This window comes from Syngnathus leptorhynchus, chromosome 14 (assembly GCF_054491065.1).
Source record: "Syngnathus leptorhynchus isolate UIUO chromosome 14, UIUO_Slep, whole genome shotgun sequence".
NCBI classification, from domain to species: domain Eukaryota; kingdom Metazoa; phylum Chordata; class Actinopteri; order Syngnathiformes; family Syngnathidae; genus Syngnathus; species Syngnathus leptorhynchus.
In genome coordinates, this window is record NC_141208.1 from 5292980 (window position 1) to 5313173 (window position 20194).

The 20194-nt window shown below is 46.5% G+C and overlaps 3 protein-coding genes across 8 annotated transcripts in view; 1 reads left to right on the plus strand and 2 right to left on the minus strand.

Moving 5' to 3' along the window:
• Window positions 1–1280: 1280 nt before the first annotated feature.
• Window positions 1281–7602, plus strand: LOC147046178 (oxysterol-binding protein-related protein 1). Of its 3 annotated transcripts, none has more exons than XM_085929778.1 (14): window positions 1281–1388; window positions 3441–3580; window positions 4248–4382; window positions 5014–5117; window positions 5272–5406; window positions 5470–5567; window positions 5650–5832; window positions 5899–6006; window positions 6074–6163; window positions 6248–6374; window positions 6446–6565; window positions 6635–6758; window positions 6828–6918; window positions 7069–7602. In XM_085929778.1, the coding sequence occupies exons 3-14, from the start codon at window positions 4349–4351 to the stop codon at window positions 7169–7171; spliced, it is 1317 nt and encodes a 438-aa protein (XP_085785904.1). In that variant the 5' UTR covers window positions 1281–1388; window positions 3441–3580; window positions 4248–4348; the 3' UTR covers window positions 7172–7602. The 3 variants fall into 3 exon arrangements, with proteins under 3 accessions (XP_085785904.1, XP_085785906.1, XP_085785905.1); XM_085929780.1 differs by having other exon boundaries at window positions 5042–5117; XM_085929779.1 differs by lacking the exon at window positions 1281–1388 and adding an exon at window positions 2209–2313.
• A 69-nt stretch (window positions 7603–7671) lies between these two features.
• LOC147046179 (tetratricopeptide repeat protein 39C-like) lies at window positions 7672–12187 on the minus strand. Its single transcript, XM_085929232.1, has 14 exons — window positions 11553–12187; window positions 11032–11080; window positions 10651–10779; window positions 10442–10556; window positions 9984–10362; window positions 9678–9846; window positions 9487–9580; window positions 9219–9326; window positions 9031–9140; window positions 8792–8915; window positions 8619–8716; window positions 8449–8553; window positions 8154–8192; window positions 7672–8068 (listed from the first exon to the last, which is right to left on the minus strand). Exons 1-14 carry the CDS (start codon window positions 11687–11689, stop codon window positions 7979–7981), a joined length of 1746 nt encoding a protein of 581 aa, XP_085785358.1. The 5' UTR covers window positions 11690–12187; the 3' UTR covers window positions 7672–7978.
• Window positions 12188–12320: 133 nt separating this feature from the next.
• The window catches only part of LOC147046180 (laminin subunit alpha-3-like), a 32729-nt gene continuing 24855 nt past the window's right edge, over window positions 12321–20194 (minus strand). For all 4 annotated transcript variants that reach the window (XM_085929228.1, XM_085929230.1, XM_085929231.1 and 1 more), the window contains 25 exons: window positions 20029–20170; window positions 19846–19945; window positions 19652–19768; window positions 19403–19573; window positions 19190–19341; window positions 18912–19106; window positions 18702–18850; window positions 18435–18597; window positions 18231–18358; window positions 17777–17918; window positions 17543–17638; window positions 17312–17469; window positions 17114–17231; window positions 16893–17033; window positions 16683–16813; window positions 16425–16559; window positions 16232–16352; window positions 14684–14817; window positions 14432–14612; window positions 14196–14354; window positions 13962–14127; window positions 13732–13886; window positions 13547–13640; window positions 13351–13470; window positions 12321–13229 (listed from right to left, as the gene is read on the minus strand). In XM_085929228.1, coding sequence (XP_085785354.1) covers window positions 13084–13229; window positions 13351–13470; window positions 13547–13640; window positions 13732–13886; window positions 13962–14127; window positions 14196–14354; window positions 14432–14612; window positions 14684–14817; window positions 16232–16352; window positions 16425–16559; window positions 16683–16813; window positions 16893–17033; window positions 17114–17231; window positions 17312–17469; window positions 17543–17638; window positions 17777–17918; window positions 18231–18358; window positions 18435–18597; window positions 18702–18850; window positions 18912–19106; window positions 19190–19341; window positions 19403–19573; window positions 19652–19768; window positions 19846–19945; window positions 20029–20170 — 3514 coding nt within the window. In that variant the 3' untranslated portion in view covers window positions 12321–13083. The remainder of the gene's footprint in view (window positions 13230–13350; window positions 13471–13546; window positions 13641–13731; window positions 13887–13961; window positions 14128–14195; window positions 14355–14431; window positions 14613–14683; window positions 14818–16231; window positions 16353–16424; window positions 16560–16682; window positions 16814–16892; window positions 17034–17113; window positions 17232–17311; window positions 17470–17542; window positions 17639–17776; window positions 17919–18230; window positions 18359–18434; window positions 18598–18701; window positions 18851–18911; window positions 19107–19189; window positions 19342–19402; window positions 19574–19651; window positions 19769–19845; window positions 19946–20028; window positions 20171–20194) is intronic.

A 20194-nucleotide genomic window follows, 5' to 3' on the forward strand; every position in this document is an offset into this window, starting at 1 on the left:
CGTGGTGGGATTAGTACAGCGGATTTACAAATGTATTAGGCGAAGTCATTCATTCAATACGCTCTTACACTGTGCTGCCTACAGAGGGCACAATCAGTGCATCATCAAACTGCTGAAAAGCAACAATTGCCCGTCCAAAATGACATTTTAACCTGTTAAAATGCACACATGCTTGCAGAACAGACGTCATTGGACCTGGACCGCACTCCTGAGCTCAAGCAAATTCTAACCGACTATTAGGATAAGGTAGATCAGATTCCTTGTGGTCGGGGGGGGTGACCTTATTTGTACTAAAAATAAACATTTGACACTTGAGTCCTGTTTTAACATGGAACCTTTTATGTGAAATGTTGCAAGGTTGCCTGTCTGTAAAAACGTTGCAACATTTCCATTTGGGAAATTCAGCATTGTGTCTTTTTGCATTATTCTCGCTCGCTTGGTCTCTGTGGCTCACACCTGCTCCCTTGTTCAGACCAAACCAGCTTCATTTAGCCTTAAAATAATGGAAATAACATTTTCTGTTTTGTCCTTTTCTAAAAATAAAAAAAAACAAGAAGCAAGCAGCAGGGTGCAGAAGATTGAAGACTCTTTGGAAGGTACCCAGATGTCAGTGTGCTCTTGCAATGTCCCCGCTCGGACCTTATTACCTTTAGTGGATAGACCAAGAGATGGCGTGCACTTATCTGAATCAATATTTCTTTTACTAAAAGAATGTGACCATATTTTGCGAGGACTGTCTATTCTTTTGCTTATCTCGAAATTCCTTGCCAAAGAGTTCCCATTTTGTCTCCACTGGGTGATCATCCTGGTACCCTACAAAGTAAAACTGTTTATTTGATTTTATTCCCTTAACCATTATTTAGATGTTTTTTTAGTTTGGTTTTATTGGAGGAGGAGCATCTCCTCAAGTGTAGTGCATCTATGCTGTCTTATAAAGGCTGACTCAGGAGCTGAAGTAAGAAAACAGGGCTGTAAATCTTTAGCACAAGCTTACTGCATGGGAAGTGGAAAAAAAGGTTGCGTCTGCTCTTTTGCTTGCCTGCAATTCAAATGAATTGGTGCTTCTCTGGCTGACCACGTAGACTTTTGTAATGGCGGGTAAAACCGTGGGATCATTGCTCATGTGCGCTGAGAACCTGCCATTGTGTTTTCTAGTCCGACGGACTCTGTGGCATCGAGAAAAGTGAAGCGCTTCTCTTCTCGCTGCCCCGCCGTGAGCGACAGACGTCATGTCCGTTGACGCGCTTGTGCTGCTTCTCCTCCTAGAGATGGTTGGATGCCTTTGAGGCGCACTTCTCTTCCAGCGCACCCGCCAGCGGGAAGCCGACGCCACCGAAAATCGTGCTGCTCTCCAACTTTGTCTGCAGCTGTTGTGCAAACAAGAGGAGGTAGGTTTTCACCAACTACTCAACAAAGTCACCAGAGGATTTCCACAGATGGACCAGAGGTCTGTTGTAGTACCAAGACTGACCTGTTGGAGACAGCTTTCTGCCATAGGATGTCTACGTTGCCAGAAAATGAAAAGAAGTTGTTGGGCTGTCTAACTTTGTGATTGACGAAACTGATTCTTTTCCAAACTGGAAAAAAAAACACATTATCAATTAAGCATTACTTTTCAGTAACATTCGATAACCGGATATTCGCCAATGATCATAAGTATTGAAAAATGCTCAAAGTAGGCCTGATTATCAGTGGCCGGGATGAGTGATGAGGAGGTGCTTGTAGCATTTGCTCAGTGTGGTAATCTCTGGTGAAAGATCCCCTTTTATGCTTAGGTCCGCATTTAGCTTGCAGATCAGTGCGCACTCACACATAGGATGCGCGGGGGGGGGGGGGGGGGGGGGGCTGAGGTGTGCGCGCGCGCGCTCGCATGTTGGCCAGTTCACTTCCAGACAAGCGTACTGATAAAACAGGCTCGCTTTTGCGTCAAAACCAAATGAGAGGAGATACAAGGAAGGCCAGCTTCCTCGTTCAGGTCTGTCCATTTTTTGTTGTCATCATCTGCTAGATCTTAATTGCCAGAAAACTTTGAGCTCCACGGGCTTCATTTACATTTAGAATGTGAAAATGAGATTGCTCTAATTGCTGATGACTCCCTGTCTGGCTTTTTTAATTGAAACTGGCCTCTGATAGATGAAGCACAACATTTCTGTGCAAATGAGATTGTATTAAATACTTTTTAGGGAGGATTGTAATAGAAGGCAAACTTGTGAAATTGCACGACTCAACTTGAATGCTGAATAAGGAAGGATGTGCATTGCCTATTCTCCTGTCAGAAGCCGCTCAATGAAGTCTTAGCACTGCAATTTAATAGTAAGGAAAATGCCGGTGCATGCTAACTCAATCTTTCTTGTGTAAAAATGACCTCACAATCTCTCTTTTTTTTTTTTTTTTTTTTTTTTACGCTAAGCTACTGCTGCTACTTTATATACTAAGTGGATTATATTTCCACCAGTGCTGAGGTTGGCTGTATGATATTGCATGAACACTAATTCCAGCATCCTATTAGCCCACATGGCGTCCTCCGGGCCTGGTCCGGTTCGGTCGTGTGCTGTTTCACTCCAAAGTCACGGGAAATATCCAATGGAGAATCGCGCCTAATTCCTCCGAGGCTTTTACGTGGAACGTGATGTTGCTCCTCAGTGGCGTTGGCGCGTTCTGACCCACTTGAGCAGCAGCAGCTGTCCTGCGCCTGTTCCTGCAACGTTGTGTTATGTAAAAGAGTCGCAAGGTTGAGCTGCAAGTAGACAACAAGCTTCAGTTCCCCCAAATGAAGCTGTCAGTTAATCTTGGCCACTCAGCAGCAAATTTCAAACAGCCCTCCGCTCTTCTTTTCCTTTCTGGGTGATTTGCCAAGGACAAGCATCCCTCCCGATTCTCCCATCCCGCCATCAACGGGGCTTAAAAAAGACGCGTTTGTGCTCACGAGGGGACAATGAGAGGGCCAACGAGCTGGCACGGATTGTCGGACAACAAAGTGTTCACTTCCCGGATGAGCCAAGAGCCTGCAACTGGATAATTAGTCCAAACAAAGTCCGATATCATTCCTATGCTGTTCAGCCGTTACTGAAATATAACTTGTACAGTTTTTTTAAATAGAACAATCGATGAATCGATTTTTAAATCATGGTTAGCCTTGCTCCGGTACCTTAACAGCTTTTATGGCTGTAAGGATGAGTGAGGGATTAAGCCAAGCAGCACGAGATGATCATCTGCTTCTGAGGTTCAGGTTGCAGTAAAGAGACACTCAATCCTGGCGTGAGGATCGCTGGCCTCGGGGTGTTTGGTTCAGATCAGAGGAAAGCGGATCTAATGGCCGGATCGAAGGAGTCACTGTGTGTCCTGCTCCAATGCACCCACCAAACACAACATTTAAAAAAAAATAATAATAATCTGCTCTCGCATTAGTAGTGAAATATCGGTTGTACATTTTTGTGCAGGTGTGGAACCTGAAGTTCTGACAGAGCTCTGACGGAGGACCTGTAGACGATAGACGGCGAGGACCACGAGCTCAAGCGCTCCCTGGACACGAGCAGATCGCCCGCCTTCGCCCAAGATGACTTCTATGATGCCGTGTCAGGTCAGCACATCCAAACCCAACGACTGTTCAATGAAGTCTGTGAACTGACTCAGGTGGTTCATCTTCTCCGTGTGGCAAGCAGGTCCATCATGAGACTATTGTGATGTCATTTGCGACTGGCAGCCAATTGGCCAAAAGATGGGCGCAGACTTTTCATTCGCATTCATTTTGTGTTTTTCCAGATAGCGTCACTCATGCTGTCAAAGTTTCACACGTTGTTTTGCGTCGACGAGAATAAATATGGACTGTTTACGTGTTTGCTCACGAGGAGAAGTCTCCCTCAGGGATGGCTGCATTATTCATCGAGCGCTCTGAGCACTGATCACACACACACACACGCGTATGTAGTGCTGTGAGACGCCAAGCTCAGCATTTCCTTGGCATTTGTGTTGAGGGAAAAAAAAAATAATAATAAAAACACAATCGCTGAACATGTAATGATGTGACCATCACAAAGTTGTAATGTATGAGTAGGTCGGCGCAATATCGGGGAGGCCAATGGCGAGTAAACAAACGCTGTCTCGTCGTAGCTTCTCATTGGAATACAACGCTCAGGTGGGGTTTGGCCGGGAGGAGGGGTGAGGGAGGGAGGGAGGAAGAGCGCCAATGGAGTTGCGTGTTATTTACGGACGCCCAACTGACGAGGTTGTCGCCGTCTGCCTCGCAGAGTCTGAGCTGAGCGGCTTCCTGTCGGCGGCCAGCGATTCCTGCGAAGAGGACGAGGGGAAAGACGCCCCCCCCCCCATCCCATGTCAGGGGAGGGTAACCATGGCAACCGGAACAATGACGCCAAGAAGCACAGGTGGGACACGCTCTGCTTATTTGCCAACGGATGCAAACTGACCGAGGTGATGTTTTGCTACTCGCGAGTGTGCGTTGACGATCTTCAAGCGGTATCTTCGATAACTTCAGGAACACGCCTCGATTAGCGCCAACAAGGTGTAACGGGATAGGAGCTTTTCGTTCCGTTGTGTTTTTGAGCTTTTTCGACCTAACACTTCCAAACAGAAGTCAGACAAACTCAGATATCGGTTCTAATCATATTTAGACTAACGGTTATGAAAAAGAGTCCATCTGAATGTTGGAGGGGAGAGGCAGGAGGAAAATAAAATGGGCCATCTTGCATCTTGCAGATGGAGCCAACCAGCATGCAGCCTCTTTCTGTCTTGTTTATTTAACAGAAATAATGGTGTGTATTTGGGTAGGCACCATCTGCCTGCTGCACAAATAAACGCAAAACAGCCATGGACACACACACACACACACACGCACACACACACACACACACACACACACACACACACACACACAGCTGCGTCCGTTTGCAAATTTGCACTTGACACGTTTGCTGGCGAGCTCTCCAAAGATGAGCGTTTTGAAGATGGAAATGTGTCATTGAAAGCTTCATGTTGCGGGTTTGTCCTGAATTCTAGCTGACTCTTCAAAACCGCTGTTCCATAGAACATCTCTGCCGGCTCCGATGTTCTCCCGAAATGATGTCAGCATCTGGAGCATCTTGAAAAAATGCATCGGGATGGTGAGGATAAACCAAAGTCTTTTTTTTTTTCCACATGTTGCGGCCTTAAGGTCTCTTGAGATCTGCTCAACTCAAAAAGTCAAAAACTTCTATGTATTGTTTTGACGCTCCAAAGTCACATAAATGCTTCTCGCATATGAACGTGGTCTCTCAGGAGTTGTCCAAGATCGCCATGCCGGTAAACCTGAACGAGCCTCTGAGCTTCCTCCAGCGGCTCAGCGAATATATGGAGCACACCTACCTCATTCGCCGGGCCAACGCCGCCGACGATTCTGTCGAACGGATGAAGGTAACGCCTTCAAGCTCTTGAGAAGAACTGATTCCCAGATGCTAAAGAAATGTCTATCGGTAGTGTGTGGCAGCGTTTGCGGTGTCAGCTGTGGCGTCGCAGTGGGAGAGGACCGGCAAGCCCTTCAACCCGCTATTGGGCGAAACCTACGAGCTCATCAGGTCCGAGGACGCGCTCCTTCGCTTGATGAATGCGCTCGTAATCGTAACGTCATTGATCTTGATTGGTCTCGCTGTCCTCCAGAGATGATTTGGGCTTCAGGTGGCTTTCCGAACAGGTGAGCCATCACCCTCCCGTCAGTGCCTTTCACGCCGAGGGTCTGGAGGAGGATTTTGTCTTCCACGGCTCCATCTGCCCTAAAATCAAGTTTTGGGGTAAAAGCATAGAAGCGGAGCCCAAAGGAGTCATCACGCTGGAACTTCCCAAGTGAGCATCAAGCCGTCATCTTTTGTCTGTCGCGTCCAACCTTCTCACGTCTGTGCTCCTCCAAAGACATAACGAAGCCTACACCTGGACCAACCCCACCTGTTGCGTCCACAACATCATCGTCGGTCAGCTCTGGATCGAGCAGTACGGCAACGTGGAAGTCGTCAATCACAAGTAATACTCCCTCCCATTATTTGTGTGTATGTGCACGCGTGACCAAAGCGATACGCTCGTGCGACAGGACGGGTGAGCGCTGCAGCATGACTTTCAAACCTTGTGGCCTCTTTGCTAAAGAGCTCCACAAAGTGGAAGGATACATTCTGGATAAAAGGTAAAAAAGTTTTTTTTTTTCCTTTGGATTTCCACACAGCCTAACCTAACCTTCGTGTTAACTCTAATCTCACCATCTCACCAGCAAGAAGAAGCTCTGTGCCATCTATGGCAAATGGACCGAGTGCTTATACACGGTGGATCCCGCTACCTTCGACGCCCATAAAAAATCCGACAAAAAGAGTTCAGACGAGAAAAAAGCCTGCAAAAGGGTAAAGCTCTTGTTTTGTGCATTTCTCGTCTCTCTGTTGAGTCAATGGTGGTTGCGTGATTGTGACCTCAGAGCAGCGTAGATGAAGAACCCGAGGAGATGCCGCCGCCGCCTGACGCCGAGACGGTGCAGGTGATCCCGGGAAGCGAGCTCATCTGGAAGATAACGCCTCGTCCCGACAACTCAGCCAAGGTTGGAAAAACCTATTAGGTCTTATTCTCTCTGGTACATCTCCTTGTGTTGCTTTTTTTTTTGTTGCAGTTTTACGCCTTCTCCACGTTCGCCATGCAGCTGAACGAGCTGGACAAGAGGATGGAGGGACTTCTGCCGACCACAGACAGTCGTCTTCGACCTGACATCCGTGCCATGGAGAACGGCGATATTGGTATGTACACGCATGCGACTCAAGACAAGGCTTTTTTTTTTTTATTTCGTGTGTGTGCTCATATGGTAGACGTAGCAAGTGCGGAGAAGAAGCGACTGGAGGAAAAACAACGGACAGCCCGGAAGAATCGTGGCAAGTCGTCAGACGCCTGGAAAAACAGGTAATTAGGTCATCTATGAGTTGCATTCACTCATAAAAAGATGGCTGCACTGGGACCAGCAAGGTTCACCTTGTTGACTCTTTGCTGCCTATCAGGACAGCGTACGCAAATACACATCTTGATCATGAATTGTTTCTTCAACATCCAAAGGTGGTTTCAGCAGGGAGCCAATCCACACAGCAACGCTCAAGACTGGCTGTGCATGAAAGGTTACTGGGACAGGAAGTTCACGCAGTTGCCCGACATCTACTAACACCGACAACCGCAACGTTTCCTTTCCTGAAAACTTTCAACACTAAGTTGATGGGTTGATAAATGTGAGCACGTTAGGACCAGTGTGAACAATAGAGCACAAAGTTAAAATGCATTTGGATATGTCATTCAAGAGACTTATTATTCATTCCCTGCGTGATTTGATCCTTAGTTTTACTTTGTGTAGATTTTTTGCATCAAATAGTGTTAACACTTTGCTTGTCAATAGAATTGAATATACATGTCAGGAACATGTATAGAGTAGGAGCATTGCATTGATTGTTTTTTTTGTACTTTAGCACAATAAGGTGCTCTCTGACTGTGAAGTCACGTTTGATAACGTACGATAAGTGCATGTGAATCACGATAACTATGCAAGCACTTCCAAAAGCCTCATCGGGTGAGTAGCTGCTCTTTAACAATCTTTCCTATTGTTCAATAAAAACTCAATTACAACGGAAAGCTCCTGGTGTCACTTGCTTTAATTCAACATATAAAAATGAGATGGACCCTTGAAAACAAGCTTTTGCTGCTGCATAAGAAAATCATCACACATTTAGTTGTCCAGTAAAAATATTTTTAATCGCTTAAAAGAATATGAAAACTGAATTGGTTCACATTAAAAAAGTACCATTGTACATGTGAACAGTAAAAAGTAGTCTAAGAAATACGTGCAAAATATTTCCACATGGGGAAAAAATGTGCAGTGTATTGCAAAGGCCGGGAAACCTTCTCCTTACAAACATGGAATCATTTTCCGCCAAAACATAAACATTTCAAATCTTTGTCTTGTTCATTTTTGGCTTTGTCAAGGTTGAGCTGCCGCTCGCACGGAGGCGAGAGCCGAGTGGATCCGCACGTGAAGTCTGTTCTCAAAGTCATAGCCCGCATAGTCCTCCTGCAAAAGATATAAAAACTCGTTGAAAACAAGCAGCACGTGTTGCGTTACAATCTCCTGGATGCTCCACGCTCTCATACTGTACCTTCGCCTGAAGCATCAATGTATGGCCTTTGGCTGCAGACTGGGGGGGGGAACAAGACAAGGTCACCTTAGAGCCGAATCCAACAATCCTCATTAATTAGCTGAATTACTTCATCAATAAATATTTTTGATTAATAATAATATTTTACTTGTAATTCTTGCTGAATTGTGTTCTTTGCCTTGATTTTGTTAAATGTGATATGCCGCAGTTTTTGACATGACCATCAATGAATAAAATGAGACGGTAACCATGGAAACGTTATCACGGTTTTATCAGCGGAGCCTTTTGCGCCTACCGCCGAGTCGTTGAGGAGCATGCAGCCCAGTTCGTAGCAGGCGTAAGGCTGCACGTACGAGTTGCTCAGCAGGCCCAGCTCATCGTGCAACGCCACCTGGAAATACTGCAAAGACAACAAGTCGAGGTCCGAAAGGAGCTTTGTATTTGGCTGCCGTTGATGTGAATTACCTGAACGGCATCTTTATTGCTATGCAGGCATTTGCTTATGGTTCCCAAAAGCAGGTTTTTCAGCCCTGCGCAGGAGGCGTCGTCGATAGCCTGCAGGACTACAAAAATAAACACAATTATTTTATTTTTTTGTATACCAAAGAGTAGATGACGATCAAAGAGTAGCGTGGTACCTTGCATCATTGTGTGTAATTTGCTGGTGGAACAGTTGCAGAGAGCTTTCCACAGGTAAAGAATCTCAATGATGGAGAGGATGCAGAGTTCCTTGGAAAGACTCGGAATCCTCAGCTTCTCAGCCTGGCGCAACACCAACGATTGCATTCATTCGATTTTTTTTTTTGTTTTCATTTCAATGAATCAGTGATTAGAATTTCACTGTGCCAAATATGGACCTAAAAAAAAATCCACCCGCCTTCTTCATGGAGAAAAGCTCTATTTGATTGTTCTTGCGTTTGAAGAGTTTTTGGACCTGGTTGAAAACTCCCAAGGCTCCTCGCAGATCACCCATGGCTCCTTGGCAAACTGCAAGAAAACAACACGCCCGAAAATCAGCAGCCAATACAAACACGGTGGAAGGAGGATGTGGCTTAGGGTTAGCACCTGCGGTCATATATGCGTAGTAGCACTGGGACCAGCGAGACTCGTTCTTCAGGCGATCAAAGGCCGTGAAAGCCTCCGAGTAGTTCAGCTCGATCATATTGCACCACCCTGTAAAACACACAAAGCAACTAGGAAGTCATTCAATTGGGCTTTGCTTGGGGTGCCATCATTTTTGCCCAATCATTCTGAAATGTAATGTCTGACTCTCAATGAATTTGTATGGATTTTGTTGGACTTGAGTACCGCACGTGCAAAGAAGTCATCTTACCGATTTCATACAAACACACGTGCTGGATCTCTCTCTGCTCCGCGGCCAGCCGCAAAGCGTCACCGAAAGACGTTAATGCGGCGCTCATCTGGCTCTACGGACGCACATACAGGAAGTTGCGTGACGCAATGTTGCCTTTTCATCACACCGCCGTGCGTGTTTGCGTCGGGGGGCGACGGACGGGCGCTCACCTCCAGACGCTGGACTCTGCCTTTGAAGAACATGAAGAGCGACGAGTTGGGGTAGATGATCTCTCTTTGCTGAAGAATGGCTTTGGCCTCCGCCAGGCCCGGGTGGGTGTCACTGTCGTCCAGGGCGAAGAAGGGCTGCACTACCGTGTGGTACCACAGGAGGGCCAAGCTGTCAGCAAAAACAACATCACTGATGTCTCCACAAATAGAAATGATATGCAAGACTTCAAAAACATCAGATTTTTTTGTTTTTTTCCCAGCTGTATGTCAGTCTAACGGCACAAAGTTGGTGAGTTACATACTCACGTGGCTAAGGGGGCCTTCATGTCTTTACTTTCGCTGGCGCAGGCCAGCGCCGAGAGTCCTTGGAGACGGTCGCCGGGGAAACCCAGCAGGTTGACAATCTTGAGGAGGTGCGGCGGCACCATGGAGATGCACAAGTGGAAGAGGCCGTAGCCGAAGCTGACCGAACCTTTCAGCCGGTCCAGTTCTTCGGCGCCGACGGCATCCGGCTGCTGGGAAGGGCTCGACGTGACAGAGGACGGCGACGCCTGCTGTTGCTCGGAGGCCTTCTTCCTCCTCGTGCCGCCGCCGCTGATGCGTTCCTGCAGCTGCGTGATGTCGCTGTAACATTTGTCGTAAACTTTCCAGGCTTTGCGGAGGATCCAGCCGCCTTTGATGTACGCTGTGGAGGGTCGAAGGGAAACACATATAGCACAGATGAGTGAAAATGATCAGATTTTTTTTCCCACAAAAAACTTTACCTGAGAGTTCTTGTTTGGTGAAAGCGAGCACGGCGAGGTAAACCTGGCAGTCGGCAATGATGATCTGCCTCTGGAGTCGTTCCATGGCAGCCACCCCTGACCTTCGAGGATCCGTCTGCTCGCACGAGAAAGAACTCAGACTTTTCCAAATGTTTTTTTTTTTTTGGGGAAATTCCAAATTTTTTCCAAAAGAGACTCATCTGACTCACCGAGCGCTTCATCTTGTTTTTGAGGGTTTGGATGACACCGGCGTTTTCGCTCTCGCACAACCTCTCCGTCGCCTTGAGGTCCTCGGACGCCTGCTGCATCTTCTCCTCTTCAAAAGTCATCATGGCGTTCTACACAGCAAAGGCAAAATTTGCATTTAAGTTTTTGCAGAATGTTGTCTGTGTTATGCTACAAGAAATGTTTAGTCCAAAAACATTCTAATCCTGGATTAAGTGCTGGATTAACACGTCAGAAAAGAACTCCCAAGGAAAAGCAGACTCCGATTAATTATTAGTATGAAGAGACATTTGCCAAGTATGTGTGATGGGTTCTGAGTAAAGGAGCCACGCAACATGGTGCGTCCTTGTGCCGGGTCGACTCACCAGAAAACTGACAAAGCTGGCGCCGAAGCTCATGAGAGGACTGTGGTGCCTGCGGTGGCAAGAAGAAAGCAGCACATGTCAGCTCGCCATTCATTCTAAAGAAGCTCCTACTCACTATATACTGAGCATTAGAACGCACAAGGTGATGATTGTGAAGATGAGGATGTTTAGGCAGTCACGAGCTGCTGTGAACATTTGCTGGAGGCTGTTGGGACAAGACAATCGTGTCTTCTTGTGACCTGTTAGATGCTGAGATCGATCCAAACTCTTGTACAAACTTTGGGCATAGCCAAGAAAGCACTTCCGGCTCATTTTGTGAACGTTACATGACTAAACTCAGAGAACAGGTGAGCTGCGATTGTCAATAATAAGATGATTGATTGACAAACGCATCTCTCACAAAGGCAGCGTTAACGTAAACAACGTGTAAGGAGTGTCATCGACATGTCACCCCTGAAAATGCAACATGTAATCCAAGCGTGCAGTTACGGACGGCAATGGACGGAGATTTAGCGTCTCACCTGTATTCTCTGAAAAGCTTGTCGCTCTCCTTGAATCCATTATTAAGAAGCATGTTGATGCCTTTCAGTGCCAGATCGGCGTCATTGAATGGCTCCCTTTCATCGTCTTCCACGGCGGCATCCGTTGAGGCCGCCATTGAAATTGGGCAACACCAGAAGGGGGGGCGAGAGGCCGAGTGTGGCCGCGAGAGGCTGCTTGGAAGACGGCGGCGTGGCAAGGGCTGCACCGGCTGTCTGTTGACTTTATTTCCAGGCACCACAATGTCAGCCGGTGGCGCAGTTCCGAGCAGACGCGTCCATGTCGATGTTGCACGACCGTTGCTTTGCCTGTCAAACTGTTTTGGGCTTCTGGAGGCGCTCAAAACCCGTTTTCGATCGCCACTGATCGGTTGTGCAGTACTGCTCCACACTCGTCTTTGACAGTGAAGGAAGCGTGGTGCCTTTAGTTGTCATTGGAATTTGGACGACTACTGTAGTAAATCAAGTGTTAACTCACTGCGTAAAGTAAGCGTTATTAAATGACGTTTCATCTTTTGCTCACTCCTGTTTGATTTGTACGCCTACGAACATCGGAGGGTGTACAAAGTATGAAGTGCAAATGCAAATGTACAGCAATAAAAGCATACCTCTCACTTTGAACGCATTCCCAACTACGTGAAGGCTTTTAAATGTCTCATCTGAATGGGCGTGGTCTTTGTCGGGAGACGTCACGAACGACGTGTTTGTTTAATTCTGTCATTTCCAAACAATAAAATTGCAAAAACAATGCACAAATCAGAAGTACTTTAATTGGAGATATTACAAAATGGTTTACAAACCAGTGGTCACAAAACAGGAATGCAAATTTTAAACAAATCAAAAAACCCCAATTGTGTTGATTTTTTTTCTGCCTTTTTTCTTTTGCTGTCAGCGGTAAAGTGTGCTTTTTAGGGTCTATTGTTCCGTTTTTAGTCTTCAGCTATACTTGACTCGGGACATGCTGTTGTCCAGCGTAAACCACATTGAGAACCATTTGGAAGAATGCATGCAAAAGGAATGCAAAAAAAAAAGAACAAAAGAAAGAAAACAAATGCAATCATAAACGATTTCTTGGCATTTGTGAGGATTCATATGATCAACAGGGAATCAAACATGCCAAATGGGAAAAGTAGCGAGCACCATCAACTGCAAAGTATTGTTACATAAATGTTTGGGTCCAACCATTTTTCATCTCCACAAACACACACATATACATGCTTATATATAAATTGATCAATTATGTTTTTAAAGTGCTGTTATGTACTGTACACTGCAGCCCTGACTGACTAATCGTATCCCCCCCCCCACAAAATAACAACTCAAGTAGATGCATTGAGAAGTTGGTGCTGTACATGATTTTAAAATAAATACTCACCCACACACACCTCACCATATACACACTGTGACACACACACACATTCTCTGTCTTCTTGGTAGCAGATTGCACATTGTTGTTTGGAGGTGGTCCCAAGTTTTGGCCCCCAAAAAAGCCCCCCCGCCCTCAAAATCCGCTTCAACCCGGACATTCCTTGAGGTTGACGGGCCCAACCACCGAAGGCAACTTGGCAAACTCGACGGACTCGCCATTGACCTTCATGTCCTGGATGCAGCCCTCAAAGGACGACGTGACGGGCGGCGTCGGCAGCAATGACATCTTGTCTGCAGAGAGAGCAGTAAAGTCGCCATGTGAATCGCGTCAGTGTCTTCTACCCCACTTCTAGCTGTCCCAATACTTTTGCACACACCGTTCAAATGCATTCAAGAGGAGACAGACACTCACCGGGAAGGCCCCCCACATAGAGGGGATATTTGGTCAAAGTGGCAGTGGTCGACGGTGGTCCTATCTTGTATGTGTCCACCGTGTCCACATGCAGTTGCACAACGTTTTTCCTCTTGATGACTGCAAGATTTGGACGGACGTTTAGTGGTGCGAAGAGAAAGAAAGAAATACAAATATGGCGGCGATGGTATTTTACCAGAAATTTTATGAAACGTTCCATCGCAGAGTGTCATTTTTGGCTGGACGGACGCCTTGAACTCGCCATTGCCGTTGTTCACGAGGGCCACCACCTGGTTTGAAAAAAAAAGTCAGCGAACTTCTACACGCTCATAGAAGGAAAGAAAGAAGAAGAAAGCTGAAATAAAATTGAAAAATCCTCACCTCTCCCCTGAGCAGGTAAATACTGACGTAATGGCTCGTGGTCAGTCCTTGGTGAGTTTTGCCAGACTCGCCGACGTACAACAGAAGTCCAGTCGGCGTCCTGGGACGAAGGTTAAACAGTAGCTCAAAATCGGAGCCCACGGCGAAGGAGTCGTCTGGAATGCGAGAAGGAAACGTTATTTGAGAATGGCGAATTGAGATTGTTTTGATGGAACGTAGAGATTCCTCACTGATGACGACGTGAGCGCCATCCCCCGAGAAGTAGGCCCCCCTCTGAGCGGGGCCTTCAAAGCAGGGGCCGGCCCCGTGGTTTGCCGACGGATTCAGCATGGCCGCGCCGTTCATTTTAAAATGGCGCACACATCCGGACACGCTTTGCTTTGGGAGGTTCTTGGACTACAGGATCACACAAAGGGCCAATCAAAACAGAGCGTTTGACATGACATGGTTGTGACGTTCTCTACCTTTAACTCTTTGTGGAGGTAGTCGGGGGCAGTGCCCAGGAAGACGGGCGACGTGAAGTGCTTCATGGAGGCCACGTCAGCCGCACTCAGCTGACCGTCCTGCGCTCGTATCCCATCCACCACCAGGCGGAATTTCTTCTTCTCTAAACTGAACATCACCTGCAGGATGGGAGTCGCCAAGAAGCGTCAGGTGCGTCGAGGCTATTCAAAAACGGGCGCGTCGGTTGTTTCCGCACCGAGTGCCACTTTCCATCGTTGTACTTCTCCCTGTTGAAGATCTCGTTGTCTCTTCCCACCGACAGTCTGATCCGTCCTTTGGACATGTAGAGAGCCAGATGAGAGTTCCCTCCCCTGGTAGCGGCGAAGAACAGCAGGCCTTCAGGGGATCGAGTCCGGATGTCCAGAGAAAAGTGCGGCCTGGAGAGAAACAAGGACAGAGGCGACTTTGAACTTCCTGTTGCCTTCTACGGTCGGACACACTCACTCACCTAGGCTGCAGCACCTGTAGCGGCAGGCTGTAGCTCACGCGGCTAACGGGCCCCCCCAAGTGATACGCATCTGGTACCAGGTCGGGTAGCGTGCACGGAGACGCGCTCTCGTTCATCACATGCACGGTGAATTCCTGAGACACAAACAGAGAGACTCAGATCAAAGCTGGCCTTTAAGAAAATGACAAATGGCTATGAGTTCTTCTGGGATACCCTAAATACAAAACAGTTGTTGCAGAGTAATCTAAAATATTGGATTAGATCTTTTCATTGGAACACACGCACACACCAAGTATTTTTCGAGTGTCTGTTTAACGCGGCTTTTCACGTTCAGTTTGGAATGTGCTGCCGTGCAACGATAACGTGCTGTGAGTAGGGTCGGATACATTTTTGGGCCTGACGTGTACTGACGGGATTGCAAATAGCTAAGTCAAATAAAATAGATGAACATATGGACTGTATATATGTTATTATTCATCTTTTAAGATGGCTCCTACTCTGACTGTGATTGTTAAATACCGGTAGAATAAATCTCAAATTGAATTGCATTTTTATGAATGTTATATTTTGTAAGGGATGTGGAAAGCAAATGACAGAACGACCGAGTGTCATATAATAGTTCTTGAAAGTCCTCATAGGAATTGACTTCCGAGAGCTTAGGGATGTTTATTTTTATTTCCAGGACTGTACCAGGACTGAGTGCGATGTTAAACCAGCATTACGGATCATATCTGTAACGTTTGTGCAGTTCAATCCATGTGGGTCAGGAAGACATTGGATATCTTTCTCCAGTTGGGATTTCAAAAGCGTTCATAAACACAATCTGACATTATCAGCAAAGCTGTTTTTATGCTTTGCTACTTTGTTAAAAAAAGCAAATTCATTGCATGTAATGCAGATTCTAAAAGCATCTGATGATTTACATTGGGGGGGGGGGGTCTTGTTTGCCCATGACAAATATAAATAAAAACATTTTTATTATCATCTGGAGATATTTCGTTTCTATTCGTCCATCCTTTTTTTTTTTTTTTTTTTTTTATCTTCCAATCCTGTCATCACTGAGAAGTTGCACAAGTCCCGATTGAAATGGTGAATGATGGAGTGCTTGTGTGTTACTGTCATCATAGAAGAAAGAGACAATGAGATGTTTTCAGTCAAGCGTGTTATTTATAAGTGTCGCTTAAGCATAGAAACATCTGAAGAGATCCAACATGGCATTGAAGAGTTACGATATGAAATTTGGAATGCTCTCCTGTTGCTTTTATTGAATGAATGAATGACGGCCAAGAGAAGCAAGCGTGTTACGGTTAGATTCTCGTCAGCGGGTCTTTAGGCTCCTCCTCCTTCATCTCTGGAAATGAGGCAGCAGAATCAAGTCAGTCAAACACATCGAGTCACACCTTTCAACGGCAGCGAGCAGCGATTGAGCTCACTCACACAGGAGCTGCTGTTAGCCACAACTCACACATACGCAGAATTTGGGCGGAATTTATCCTCCTTGCTGAAAACGTTTTGCTGTTTTTTTAAAGAGGGCAACTTTTGGCTCACCTTCTTGGGGTCACGATAAAGCATCTGTTGGACAGGACTGTCGGGGGTGCACACGTCCAAAAGGACATCTCCGGACGTCCTGAAGTCGCTGAAATCTTCGGGCTTGTACAAATGGCTGGGCCTGCGAGCGAAACAAGAAACACGCCGTTCAAGAGATGATGACGAGCGGACCCGACTCGCCCGTGACAATCACCGTCTGGTATAGAGGTTGGAGATGCAGCCTTTGAATTTGTCTTGGCCCAGAATCACCGAGCTACCGGTGTCCGGCACGGAGATGCTTCCGCTCTGCTCCGTGCCGGTGTCGTCATCATCGATGAGCATCTCCGTCCTGTGGGCAGCCATAAAAAAAAAAAAAACGTTTCCTATGTGAGCTAGCTTCGACTCTGATGTGATGTAATATTTTCTATTTGGAAATTCCAAATGGCCACGGATTGACGCGTCGCTGCCCTACCTGCCGGCTTTTCTGGACACGGTCAAATAATGCCAGTGGCCATCGTTGTATTTCTTGTTTGAGATCCACATCTTGTTGCTCAAAGACACAACCACATTGCCATTTTGCAAAGCCAGATGGATGTCATTAGCCTGAAGGAATAAAGCAATCGATTGTGAATGATGGCTTTGAAGGCAAAGTGACATCACGGTCGAGCTTTCGGGGACCGACCGCTTTTTTCGACTGCAGGAGGATGCCGTTATTGTCGGTGGTCATGAATCCCAGCGACACGGACACGTCGTTGGCAAGACCCAAGTCGGACAAGTCCGCCGAGAGGGAGCTACCGAGGCTGAATTCTGCTTTCCGAGAGGTCTGCGATGACAAGAGTGCGCATAACGGTCATTTTGATCCCAGACTGCAATTTTTTTTTTTTTTAAAAACAAGAAACGTACCAGGGAATCTTTGGGACAACCTTTGCTGATGCCGACTTTCTCGTCGATGAGTTTGAAATTTTGGTTGAGCTTAAAGTTGTTCAAGCAGCCTCTGAGGGCTTGCATGGTGATGTTGTTTCTGCCAGCCAGCAGAGAAGCCATTAAGTGATGACAAGCTTTCCTCACACGTAGCAAGAAGCAAAAATCTGATATGCATACTTTTCCCTCATTTCCATTGGCGCACCGCCGATGTAGAACTCTTTAAAGTCATCCATGGCGAACTGGACTTGGGCCGTGGCCACCTCCTTATTGGCTATGCGGACTGTAAACTTACCCTTGCTGGTTAAAATGATGAGAATGTCCACCCAATCGCGGACCTGAGGGGAAAAAAAAAAAAAGAACGTGACTATTCTGATCATAGCGTCATCAAGTCACGAAGCTTTGACTTACCGGGAACGATTTCACGTTATTTGTGGCTGGTTCTGACAGCAAGTTGCTCCGCAGGTGGACGGCACCTTTCTCTATTGTCACGGTGAAGTAATTGCCCTTATGTGGGAAGGAAACGAGATGTAGACATTTTTTTTTTTTTTTTTCAGAAAACATTGCAAAAATGTTGTCCTAATGATGTCATGACGAAACAATTTCAAAGAGACACATTTGGAGATGTCACCAAGAAGGACTTACCTGGTTCTCAATGTACAAGAGCAGCCCGTTTTCCGCATGCGTCAAAAGGGACATGCCGATAAGGAGGACCGTTGTCTTCTTGTCGATTTTCACGCGGCCGTAGCCAGTGCCCTCCAAGTAAAAGCCCAGCGGAGAAACATACCTGTGTACACCAAAACAAGCAGATATTGAAATCAGGAATGCAGTGAAAAAAGAAGAACTAAGTTTCATAATGATGACTGTTAGACCTGACTGAAAAGTAATTTTTCTAGTATTTAAAAAAAATCAAACAAATGTCAAAATGTAGCTTGTATATAATAATAATAATAATAATAATAATAATAATAATAATAACAACAATAATACTAGTACAGTTTAAATAATATAATTTCATTTCAAATTATATAATAATAATAATAATAATACAGTTCGAATAATGTAATTTGAAATGATTACAACCCAAACAGAGACCAACCTCTTGCATGGAGTTTCCACATTGATGTTGTCTTTGTACTTGAAATTGTACAGGCTGACAACTCTGTCATTAAAGTAGGCCATCTCGATGCAGCCTTTGTACATGGGATAGTTGAGGGGCGTTGGAGGCTGGCGAGGACAAAGAAAACACAAAGCATTTTAGCTGCCGCCATGTCGCTCAGGATAGTGGCCTCCTCGGACTCACAGTGAAGTTGGAAGGGTAGCCTCCCACGAAGAAAACCAGATCTTCCGGGGTAAGGTCCAGAAGGTTTTTCATTTCAGCTCCCCGGTTGGTGCCCACGCTCGGAATGCCGGGAGTGTCCGACGTGTAGTCTTTAGTGAGGGTCAACTCTGCATCTTGATAAATTCTAAATGACAACGAGCAAGATTTGAGTATGCCACATTTTGAGAAGAACTTTTGGTGCAAAAAAAATAACAATAATAATCATTTTGTCTGATTTTGGCACTTTACCTGCGCAGGTCGACTTTATCAAACTTGGCCGGCTCGGACGGAGATGTGGTGATGGAGTCCGTTCTGATCGTGTGCTCAAGTCCGTTCAGTTTGTAGACGCCGTACAGCACGTTGTTCCTCAAGACCATGCCGATGTAGTTCTTAGAGGGCTAGAGAAAGCCGTTTGCGTGAGAATTTTAATTCATCCATCTCCTCCCTTCCCAGACTCACATCTTTGTTGCCAAGGTACATCACAAACATGTCTCCTTTGTCTGCCGCCTGCTTGCGTCTTCGTCTTCCATCGCCCCTGCCCTCGGGCCTCTGCAGGGACAGGGTCAAATCGGTGAAGGCCTTCAGTTCCTCCAGGTTCTTGGGGGGATGCAACTGCACGTGGCCGTTGCCGGTGAACTTCATCGGGATGGTAATCTGGAGGAAGGCATGGACAACCGTTAGAAGACTTTTGACCCCCCCCCCCTTTGCATGATGTTTGACAAAGAGCGAGCCGTCACCCTGTTAGCGGCATCGCGCGCTTGGTTGATGAGCTCCTTCAGTTTCTTGACGTTGTCTGTGATGTTCCTCAGTGGCGTGAACTGCGAGGTCAAGGTCTCCACCTCCGTGATCTTGTCGCTCAGCGTCGGGATGCTTTTCAACAAGTTCTTCACTGAAAACGGTTAACAAAATGCGTGACAGGGACTTTCTTTGGTCTTCTTTGGTCTTCTCACCTGTCTGCTCTATGTCATCCAACGCCCCGCCGAGGTTGGAATCCCCGGGGCTGACGTTGATCTTTTCCATTTCTTTCCTGATGGCGTCCAGCTTGTCCATGGTGTCGCTGGCCGAGCCGTTGGCCATCGCGGCCTTCCTCTTGGCCTCGTCGATCATATCCGCAATGTCATCTGAGGGGAAGAAAGCGGGTCAAAGGTTGGAGGTTCCTGCACAATCCTGCAGACGTGGCAATCCCTGTGGCACACTACCTCTTCTAATATCATTCAGCTGCCTTTGCGCATCCTGAACGTCAGCCTCAAGATCATTCTTTTTGTCTTCTGCATTCTTCAGGCGCCGCTTGATGTCAGGAATTTCCCTGGCAGCATCTGGGAAAGGAAAAGGAAGAAGATGTGAGTGTGTGCGCTTGTATTAGTAAGAGAACGTGAAAAGAAGAGGTGATTACCGTCCAAGACATTTTGTGCTTCTTCTGCATTCTGCACCAGTTCAACACCATTCTCATTCAGTTCTTTGGCCCTTTCCGCCAGTTTTTGGTTTTTGACATTCTATAAAACAAACATTCATGATACATATTACATGCAAGGTGTTTGTGATGGAAAATTTGTCATCATTTTTTTGGGAGACTTACGGTCAACGCATTGTTGGCGGCTCCTTTGGCTTGGTTGGCGGCGGCTTCTGCGGCCTGGACGGCGTCCGTGATATTCTTGTAGGCATCGATGGCGTCGTTGGCGTTACGTACCTCGGGGCGATCGCTCGCAGTCTTCACGGCACTGCAAAGACACGAGAGTTCCGAG